This window comes from Nicotiana tabacum, chromosome 15, assembly GCF_000715075.1.
Source record: "Nicotiana tabacum cultivar K326 chromosome 15, ASM71507v2, whole genome shotgun sequence".
NCBI lineage: Eukaryota > Viridiplantae > Streptophyta > Magnoliopsida > Solanales > Solanaceae > Nicotiana > Nicotiana tabacum.
In genome coordinates, this window is record NC_134094.1 from 118045689 (window position 1) to 118056879 (window position 11191).

Below are 11191 nucleotides of genomic sequence, written 5' to 3' on the forward strand. Positions count from 1 at the left end.
ATAGATTTTCAAATGAACCATTCAAACCTTCTTCAATCTTCTACACTTGTCTCTTTCATTAGTAATAATACCTCAAACATAACGAGAAATCATGAAAAACATTTTTTGATACACATACTTTCTTGCTTTAAATTCAAAAACTCCTTTTCTTTACAACACAATAGACATTGGGGACATATTTCGTACGAAATGCTTTCACAAAGTCATTTCAAGTAAGCACTAGGGGTTTTACTTTTGTATTTTTCATATTCATCTTTTTGTAAAAGAGAGACATCATACTTAAATTTGGGAACATTTGTACCCTCTAGTTGTTCAAAGACTCTTTTCATGTGCCCAACGGCCCAAGCCATGGTTCATCTTCCATGGGATCAATAGTGATTTCCTATTCAACTCCTCCCATTTCCTCATCTTCTCAAAATTCATTCATAAAAATATCATCCCAGTCAAGTGACAAAAGAATTAACCATCTACTGAATTGGAGGAGTCATAATTTATTTCATCAGGGTCAGACATCGTCCCATCCAAGTAAAAAAAGAACTTAGCCATCTACTAAATTGGATGAGTCATAATAGGAGAACTATGACACATTGCTCTAGGGTTATTGCCCAATTCAGATTCACTAGCATGAGGATGATTTGAGTTAGGCAAAGGTTCCTCATCTCCTTCCTGAAGGTGAGTTGGAGTATTATAATAAGCTTGACTTTCATTAATAGCTCTATTCGAAGAGGATGCCATATTTTATTTCCTATAGAACAGAAGTCACATTGCATTAAGGACATGTTTATGATGGATATGCACAACGAATGCAATAAATTTTTTTAAACAAGTATACAAGAAATCATAATTTCTAAGTCATTTTAAAGAAAGGAAATAATAAAAAGTTGTAACGACATGACCGATCGTTTTTAGCTCTATCATGTCGTTCAGCAGTTTGAGACCTTAAGTAGCTTTACTTTATGTATTATGACTTGCACGCATAGTTGGTTTTCATTTTTTAGAAGTTCAGAGTTGATTTGGAAGAATAATTCTCAATTCGGAAGTTTTAAGTTGGAAGAGATGATAAATGTTTGGCTTTTGAGTAAACGACCTCAGAATCAGGATTTGAAAGTTTCTATAGGTTCGTAAGGTAATTTTAGACGTGGGCGTATGCTCAGAGTGAGTATCGGGTGGTCCAAGAGTATTTCGAAGCTTATTATCGAAAGTTTGCATTTTTTAAAGTTTTTGAATTTGCTAAGTTTGACTTGGAGTGTACTTTGATGTTATCAGACTCTAGGCGGTGTTTTCGGGACCTTGAATAGGTTCATTTTTTTGATTGGAACTTGTGTGTGTGGTTTGGCTGTGATATGGAATGTCTAAGTGTGATTCAGACGCGTTCGACGAAGTTTGAAGGTTTGAAAGTTAAAACAAGGATTTTGATCGTCAATTCGTGATTTTGATGTAATTTGTGGCGTTTCGATCCCTTGGGTAAATTGGATAAGGTATGATTGAACGGGATCCGGGGGCCTCGACTGTGTTTCGGACCAATTCCCTTTACTTTGCTGTTGTTGGTTTCTGGTGTCAAAAGTGTGCTTTGCGATCGCGAAGGGTTGTTAGAGCTGGGGAAGAATTTATTCTTTGCGATGCATTAACATGGTAGCCGGGCTTGGAGGGTTGCTCATCATGATCACGTGAGGGAGTTCACGATCGCGGAAGGTATTTGTCTGAGGTTGGAAGGTTTGGCCTTCGCGTTCGCGGAGCTTGGCTTGCGATCGCGTAGGTTGGTAAGGTAGAAGGTCGCGATAGCAAGTGGTACCTCGCGTTCGCTTAGAAGGATTTCCTGGGCATGGTTGGTTGGCCTTCGCGATCGCGAAGAGGAAGGACATGGGCAGAATATAAGTTGCAAATCGGGAATTTTGCTCATTTCTCTTATGCTAAGGCGATTTTGGGGCGATTTGGAAGAGCCATTTTCATCATCTAATCATGAGGTAAGTGATTCCCACTTGTTATGAGTTAAATACATGGATTATATATAGATTTTAATATGAAAATTGGTAGAAATTGTAGGATTTTGGAAGAAAACCTAGAAATGGTATTTTGAGTTTTGACCAAGAGATTGGACGTTAAATTGGGAATAAATTATATATTTGAATTTGTGGTTGTCAAGACCCAAATCTCACTATAGGTTGTGATGACGCCTAACGCCGTTGTTAGGCAAGACAACAATTAAATCATCACATCAATAGTTAATCCAAAATAAATTTCGAAATAATTAAATAAATAAAAAGTGAATCGTTCATTTATATAAAAACTAGATAAACTTGGATAAATCTTTTGTTTTCAATTTTAACCTTGGTTATTTTAGTAAATTAGATACATTTGAATCATTTCTTTTTTTAATAAAATTTCTAATAACTAATTCAATTTGTTATTGCATAATGTTTAACCGTCTTTAGATTTTAAGTATTTCGCTCCAGCAGTGACAGAAAGCACTAATGCATTTTATAGTCCAAACATATAAAATTACAAATGACTTGTTGTCACCGTTTCTTCCCCTTTTTTTAAGCCGAGCGTCTATTGAAAATAATTTCTTTGCCTTTCAGAATAATGTCAATATTGCGTACATTCTATTCTCCTAAAATTTCACTTGTAAAATTTCACTGAGTTTATTGTTGTTGTATACTATAGAATTACAACGAACATGGCTGAGGGGCTAATATGGTCAAATTTTACTTTTATCCCAAGATAACTTATCTCAATATTAATAATTTTACCTCCTAGGTGGGATAAATAATACCAAATTTGAAGTATAAATTAATCCTGAAAATAGTTAATACCTTCAATAAAATAAAATATAAATTTAATTCTGGAATATCTCACCTTATCTCATAAATCAAACTTAATTGTAAGCCCGTTTGGATTGGCTTAAAAAAGTGACTTTTCAGTAAAAATAATTTTTAAAATAAAAAATAATAAGTTAAACTTTTGACTTGTTTTAAGCCGTTTTTAATTTATTTTATACACTTTTTAACTTTATCAAACACTAAATTTTTTTTAAAAAAAAACTTAAAAGCCAATCCAAACGTACCCTACTAAATTATCATCTGGATATTATTTTAATAAGAAATTCATGAACAATAGTCCTTTATACACCACACAACACGACAAACAAAGTTGATGAAAGAAAACATCAACTGTAAATATATAAAATGAAAACAACACCAAAGTCTTCTTCATTTCCACGTAGTGAAAAAAGAAAAGAAAAAACCTCTGTGTTTTCCTGTCTCTTTGTTTCCAGCTAAAAAATCGTCGTCCAAGAAGCCGAATAACTCGGCAGCAAAAATAAAATTGTTACAAAAAGAAGAAGAAGAAGGATAGCTTGATAGAAAGAAGCTGAAATATGGGGTTTTGAAGAAGGGAACAAGTGCCTGAGTCATTTACAAGGTTCTCTAGAAGGTTCTTTTATCTGCTGCTGCTATAATATTATTCTAGCCTTTCTATTTTCAGTATTTTTTTATTGGTTAAAGTTGATTATTTTGGGGTTCGTTGTGGATTCTTGGGTCTGAATTCGGTGCATGTTAGTATTTCAAAATCTTGGGATTTTTTCAGATTACTGTATGTTTAATTTTGTATACTTAGATTTGTTACTCTAAAGGGTTCCAAATGGAGTGAAATAGATACTGAGGTTTTGTATAGCCAACTCCAATTAGTTTGGATTGAGGCTTAGATGTCGTTGATGTTTATTTGTTACCCTTGTTCTAGAGTATGTTTGGCTAAAGCTTCTAAAAACTGCTTATTTTTTGAAGTACTTTTATCAAAATAATGCTTTCTCGAGACCAAAATCATACATTTGTTGGTTGCTCCTCAGATTTTACTAGAAGGGCTGCTGTATAGTAAGTATTTTTGTTAACTTTTTGCTAAAAAAATAATTCGAAGTTGAGACTTTACAACAACAACAACAACCCAGTATAATCCCATTAGTGGGGTCTGGGGAGAGTAGTGTGTACGCAGACCTTACCCCTACCTTGGGGTAGAGAGGCTGTTTCCGATAGACCCTCGGCTCCCTCCCTCCAAGAACTCCCCACCTTGCTCTTGGGGCCACTCGAACTCACAACCTCTTGGTTGGAAGTGGAGGGTGCTCACCACTAGAGCAACCCACTATTTAGAAGGACAAATATGCACGCTCAAGTTGAATGATTTGCACTTTTCTTGCTGGAAGTAAAGTATCCTTGATAAAGGGCGGCCTCGTGCACGAAGCTCCTGCTATGAGGGGGTTCGGAGAAGGGTCGGACCACAAGGGTTCATTGTACGCAGCCGCAAGAGGCTGGTTCCACGGCTCTAACCCGTGACCTCCTGGTCACATGGCAACAACTTTACCAGTTATGCTAAAGCTGCCCTTCAAGTAAACTATCCTTGATGAATATGATTATTGATATAGCATTAATGTAAGTTAACATGGTAAATTGAGGTCAAAATTATAAATAGACACTCTACTTAGTTTGTCAAGTCTTAAGAGTAAAACTTTATTTGTATGCTGGAACTGAAATAAAGGTAAGAGAAGTTCACCTTTCAATTATTCTGCTTAGGTCATACTCTAATGTGTAAGGTATGGATACTCGGGACTTTTTCAGTTTCTGAACGAGGTCACAGATGATTAGCAGAATGCAGGACTTGCTTCAAAAAGGCTCTGATCTTAGTAGCGTCTCAACAGGCCCATCGATCAGTGTTAGACCTAGCTGGTGGACTAGCAAAGAACCACAAATGCAACAATGGTTGACTTTTCCTGGTCCTCAAAATCCCGAACAGTTCGGTTTTCATTTTCAAGATCAGGATTCCTCTTCTACTCAGTCGACGGGTCAATCATGCCCTGAAGTTGCTACTGAAGGAGAAAGCAAAATCTATGGGAAAAGCAACATGCCTTTTCAAGCAGGTAATGGTATCGACTTAATTATTTGACATGTTTTAAGATGCATATATACAGTGTGCAAAAATATTAAAGCTATGGCCTAAACTAAGACAAATGGAGATGGCCTGTGATCTTCTGTGTTCTGCTGGTACTTACTGTACTGTGGTTGAATTTGTGGTGAATGCATGCTTCGTTGTAATCAGAGAAAGTTTGGTTCTTCTTACTTTAGACTTTCAATGCGAGAAAGAATGTGGGAATGAAATGTGAAATTGATGGTTTGGTAGGTTGAGATTAAATTGGATTGGCCCCAGCCTTATTCCAATGCATTGCATGCCTCTGTTAGCCTGGTAAGGATTGATTGCAAAAGTGATTCTGAACATCTGGTATTGCACAAATCCATAATTAATAAAGGCATGTACAAAGAAACTCTTGATTAATTGTTTTTGGAATTAGAATGGTTAGCATAGAACTCATATTTCAGAAATGTGTTGACAGGTAATCATAGTTCTTGCGAGCCCTATAACTTTGGAATAGATACCCTTTAACTACCCGAGCATAGCAAGATGAATGCTAATGTTGCTGAGTACCCTTTTTGCAATATTTTTTTAATTTTAAAACTGAGTCATCTGAAAGCTGGAAATTGGTCCTTTATGCGTGTCTATAGGAATAACTTGTGCCACCTCTCTGTCCTTTTGGTCTTGTACTAGCCATTATTTGGAATCTTAATAACTTGTATAAGGTTAAAACATTTTACACCAAATAGTGGTATTTCCATCATCTCATTGATACAAAGGAATGGACACTACTATCTACAATGACAAAATGAACTACATTTTGGCAATGATCAATGCTTAATGTTATAATATACTGTACCACCATTATACGATAGAATAACGAGGAACACATTCCATGGTATTGGATGTGGCGAATATTGCTGTAATTCTTTGTTGGGACACTACGTTCATCGTGGAAAGATGATAGCTATGCTCAACAACAACAACAACAAACCTAATTTTATTCCACAAGTGGGATCTGGGGAGGGTAGTGTGTATGCAGACCTTATCCCCGCCTTGTAAAGGTAGAGAGAACCGCTATGCTCAATATACAAATACCCGGTTTATAAGGGCAAGTGTCTACTTTCCGTTTTGAAGTCTTGCGGATGTTTTATGATGGAAAAAGGAAAAGGAAAAAAAAAGGAAAGACCTATTCTTTAAAAAAAAAAAAGATTCCCCCTAGCCAATAGAAAGTTGCTTCAGTTCTTCACTAAATTGGCGGGACTGATAGGAGTTGCTTTATCCATTTAACATGGATGCAGCTTTATTATTAATATGTTACTATATGTTTTGGTTGGGGACTTCATTGGAACCCATGAAATGGGTGAGTTGTGTTTGGTTTGATAGTTGTTGAAGAAGATTGGAACTATGGAACTCATACTCTGGACTTTGTTTTGCTTGTGTTGGTCTTGGAAAAAAACTTTAACTTAAAGCTTCAGGTGCTAGACCATTGTAGCCACCTAGTCGTAAAGGATTTGCTAGAAATTTGAAGAACCCGAGAAACAAAAGAGTTGTGAAATGAAATAATTTTTGTCATTAACCTTCTCCCTTCAACAGCTTAGTTACGCATGCATGTAGTACATTCAATCTAGCCATGTAATCCCATGCTATCTTAGAACTGATCAGGTTTAATTTCCTACTTACTCTATCCTAATTTATATGGCTGTCATTCATTTTGGGACAGCCCAAAGTGTTTGACACCATTCGTCTAATAATATTATCTAAAGCAACTTTTACAACTTTCAAGAATTCACATGCATTTACTAATCAAAAGAATTTCACAAGCATTTAACTACTCAATATTAGAACTTTGATGTGATGTTTTATCTATCAAACTTATTTTACTATTTTCTTTCTTTGCCACTATAAAAAAAAAGGCAGCCCGGTGCACTAAGCTCTCGTTATGCGCGGGGTCCGGGGAAGGGCTGGACCACAAGGGTCTATTGTACGCAGTCTTACCCCGCATTTCTACAAGAGGCTGTTTCCACGGCTCGAACCCGTGACCTCCTGGTCACATGGCAACAACTTTACCAGTTACGCCATGACACCCCTTCTTTGCCTCTATATAATACTTAATCTAAATTAACATCTTAAATCCTGTCTAACTCCTTATAAAAATAGGATGAAGGGAATATTTGGTTTACAAGCTCTTCATGAGTATGGATATCTTTTAGCCTCAAATTTGTTTTTGCCTCTGCTTTCACTACTTCCCTTTGGACTTTTAGATACTTCATACCAGGGTAAATCTGTTTTGATCATGTTCAGGCTATTCTAAAAGTATTGAAAAGCCTGATGAAGCTCAAAGTGAATCAACACTGTCGAGTCACGAGCATGATTGCACTTACCAAGGAAACCACAAACAAATTGTGAGTTGTTCTTAATTCTTTTCATATGCTGTAATTTCTGATCAAGTGATGACATCTCACAATGTCATTTCTAGGCTTATGCACCTTTTGCGTACTCTGATCCTTACTGTCATGGTTTACTTGCTTCTTATGGACAATGCTCCTCGGTAAGTACATTCATGTTCAACTATACTACTTGTACTGATGACGTGCAGTATTACTTATTTCTAGTTTTTGTTAAAAGAAAAGGTGAACCTTTTTCGTTCTAGCAGTTTACGTTCTTTATCAAACTGCTTTTTTTATTATTTTTATTTAACCTCTGGAAGATTGTTTGTTTGAGCCATTGCCAGTTTTAAGTACAGATGGCTCTATAAAAAATTAATAGTATTTCTTTAGTAGGCAATTGCTCACTAAATGTTTTAAGTAATATAATTGTAAGTATTTTATTTGCAAATTAAGATTTCCATCTAAGAATAACTTCTCTGTTAATCTTTTTGATTTAATTATCTGGTTTTTGTGCATATAGACACTGACCATAGTCCATAGGCATTGAAAGATTTAAACCTCCTTGATTATTAATTATGGGAGAATAACTTGTGGATCATTCACTGTTCAAGCTGTAAGTCTGCTGTAACTTTCATGTGGCATTTGCTTTTCAAATTTCAAGAACCTTATAAACTTCTAAGTAGGTACCAGCACTCAAAGAATTGATGCCAGTGGCGGACGCACATGGTGGAAAGCGGGTTCAATTGAACCCGCTTCGTCAAAAAATAATATTGTGTATATGTATAAATTACTATTAAAGCTGCATAATTTTGTATAAATATTTTATTTGAACTCACTTGACAACTATTTTACGACTAAAGTTATGTACTTCTAAGATTGAACCCGCTTGCACAAAATCCTGGGTCCGCCACTTATTGATGCTATTTTACATATCAAATGTCATATGTGATTAGTGGACTAAGTTTGATTCCAGGCCTCAGTACTAAATGTACTTATATCGATATACCTAAGTGGATTTCTTTTGTATGGAACAGCCCATGATTTGCAAAATCTGATAACAAGTCCTTTTTAAAGCCAGTGTTTGTTTTTCTTCTTCATACTCGTTGTGAGATACTTATCTAGCAGTTTACTTCAGGTTTATCCACAAATGTTAGGCCCCATATCTGCTCGAGTGCCACTTCCTCTTGACTATCAGCAAGATGAGCCGATATTTGTCAATGCAAAACAGTACCAGGCTATTCTCAGGCGGAGAGAGTATCGTGCAAAGCTGGAGGCTCAGAATAAACTCTCAAAAGGACGCAAGGTAAGGGTCCCTAGTGTTTCAGCATGTGTGTTAGTTGCCGTGATTCAATTAGGTTACTTATTCACAAATTACTTTCAGCCATATCTCCATGAGTCTCGCCATCGGCATGCACTGAATAGGGCTAGAGGACCTGGTGGACGCTTTCTCAATATGAAGAAGCTCCTGGAGTCTGGATCCCCCGATGTGACCAACGTCCAGGGTACCCCAGTATCTAATGCATTGCAGCTGAACAGACAGATAATGGAACCCAAAGTTCATCAATCAAAAAACTTTCAGGAGAGCTATTCTACACCCACTTGTTCTGGTATCTCCAACGGCTCAAATTGTGATGATATCGACCAGCAGCAACCGTTGAACTACTCCGCCTTCTCGTGACATATTGGTGGGGTCACAGAGTGTGCTGGAGGTGGTACTTGTGGTGATGTCCGGCCCTACCTCTCAGTTCTCGGCTAGGGAACTGGGAAAGAAAAATTCACATCACAAGTCTATCTTTGGCCTCTGTTGGTGACAGGATTGCTAGTGAAAGTGGGAAGTCATCCTTGGCTATGTTAGCGTTTGTAGTAAACTATTGCCTACTATTTAGTCCATTAGCTTGCATGGGTATTTTCTATGTATGCTGCTTTAAATTCCTCATTTGTGGAAGTTTTATTACTTGGATGATTGCAAAGAAATAGTGGCTGCGTTTACTCTCTTTTTTTTGTGGTTTGTACAACCAGATCTCTAGGAGTTGATTGGTTCTGTACATAGGAAATTGAGTTTCTTATACCCCGATCGCAGTAGGGGCCGGTGGGATCATAAAGTATTCCTCCACTCTTCACAATGGTATGGGGTTTGGGCCTTGAAATGGGTGGGGGATGTTTCGTTTCTATACAATATTTGAAACATATTTACCAAAATTATCCTAATTTTGTATATTACCCGCCCTAAACCAAGATTGTTTACAATTTATATACAATCCATTATTAGTGCTTTAAATTAAGGGATTTAGTTACATCTTTTTCTTTTTTTCTCTCCTCCCCTCTTTAGTTAAGAACCTTTTACCAAACCGGCTCTAATATTAAAGTGTTAACAGAGAAAAAAGTTGGAAAATCTCAGTTAATTATTAGCAAATCATATTGTATCCCTTTAATCAATGTTCCTTCGGTCTATATTTCCATCCACATTCATTGTTTCAAGAAATTATATAAAATCATCCACATGTAAACTGTCTCAATCACATTACTCAATGCCCATATAATTGTGTTGGAGTTAACAAGAACACAGTTGTGTGTCAATGCCGAAATATTCAAATTTGATACAAATTTGATACATCTTCGACAACATATAAACTAAAAATAAATTTTATACAAGTAATTATATAGTATACAACTAATTATAGAGTATATATTATTTCTACCCAGTTAAATATAACTACAATATCATACAACTTAAATACAATTTTTATACAAATTTTATACAATGTCTTTTGTATATTTTGTATCTGATTTATACATAGTAAAAACAAATTTCATACAACTAATTATATATTATACAAATTTCATATATTATTTCTATCAAGTTAAATACAACTACAATATCATACAAGTTAAATACACTTTTTATACAAATTTTATACAATATGTCTTTTGTATATTTTGTATCTGATTTGTATATATTTTGTATGTAGTGTGTACTTCTTCCTCTCTAAAATTCCAATCAAAACTTACTCTCTTAATACAATTTTGATACATATCAACAACTTTATATAAAAAGATAGTATTGATAACTTAAATACAAATTTTACACAACGATTCATACATTATACAACTATTTTTCAACTTTCGTACAACATTCAAATAAAAAATATATGCAACTACAACAGAATACAATTTACATACAATTATAATACAACTTTACTACAATTTCGTAAGTATATTGTATGTCATGTCGGCATCATCTTCTTCTTCTTCTTCTTAAAACGATTAAAATCCATTGATAAATTCCATTAAAACTCTATACAACAAGAAAGCATAAAAAAACAGAGAACAACAAATGAAGAAAAAATGGGGAAAAAACATAGAAGGAGAGTAGAGAGACGAAGAGAGAGAGAGACAAAGACAGAGACAGAGAGAGTGGACAAGTATAAAGAGATAAGGAAATAACTGATATTCCTTATTCAATTCCTAATATAAAAGGATACTCATTTAAAACTTATTTGTATATAATTGATAAATTGTATATGACCATGTAATTAAATTGAAACTTGAGTAGTGAGGGTAATAAGGTTTCAAATAATGTATAGGAAAGTACAAATTATTATTTTTAAGTAGGGAGCGGTTTAGCCCATTAGTGGGCCTATTCGGCGTGAATTCAGATTAGTAGGGGCAAGAGGGTTTCGGATACGGAATGGTTAAGGAAAAAGAAAGAGGAGTTTCTTATACTAATGTTTGATTGTGGTAAAGAGGGAAAAACGAGAGGAAGTAAATTTTGAGGATTGTGTGATGTGATTTCTCTACACTAAGTTTTTCAAATGATCGACATATAGAAGTTGTTTAATTTTAGAGAGTTTACAAAGATGTAACTGAGTTTATAATCCCCGCCTCATGAGTGAGATGGTGGATAT

At 35.3% G+C, this 11191-nt stretch overlaps 1 protein-coding gene across 10 annotated transcripts; it reads left to right on the forward strand.

The window, feature by feature from the left end:
- Positions 1-3211: 3211 nt before the first annotated feature.
- On the forward strand, positions 3212-9280 carry LOC107766835 (nuclear transcription factor Y subunit A-3). 10 transcript variants are annotated; one of them, XM_075231169.1, is made up of 6 exons: positions 3212-3432; positions 4638-4906; positions 7201-7301; positions 7376-7447; positions 8422-8589; positions 8668-9280. In XM_075231169.1, the coding sequence occupies exons 2-6, from the start codon at positions 4639-4641 to the stop codon at positions 8962-8964; spliced, it is 906 nt and encodes a 301-aa protein (XP_075087270.1). In that variant the 5' UTR covers positions 3212-3432; position 4638; the 3' UTR covers positions 8965-9280. The 10 variants fall into 10 exon arrangements, with proteins under 10 accessions (XP_075087270.1, XP_075087276.1, XP_075087273.1 ...); XM_075231175.1 differs by having other exon boundaries at positions 4688-4906; XM_075231172.1 differs by having other exon boundaries at positions 3212-3420; positions 4563-4906.
- The last annotated feature ends 1911 nt before the right edge of the window (positions 9281-11191 follow it).

What these genes read in the sequence shown, in the direction of transcription:
- LOC107766835 (XM_075231172.1), top strand. Translation starts at nt 4,627, where the DNA reads ATGATTAGCAGAATGCAGGACTTGCTTCAAAAAGGCTCTGATCTTAGT. An exon ending in CAACATGCCTTTTCAAGCAG is followed by an intron (nt 4,907 to 7,200) that starts GTAATGGTATCG and finishes GATCATGTTCAG; the next exon opens with GCTATTCTAAAAGTATTGAA. An exon ending in CTTATGGACAATGCTCCTCG is followed by an intron (nt 7,448 to 8,421) that starts GTAAGTACATTC and finishes AGTTTACTTCAG; the next exon opens with GTTTATCCACAAATGTTAGG.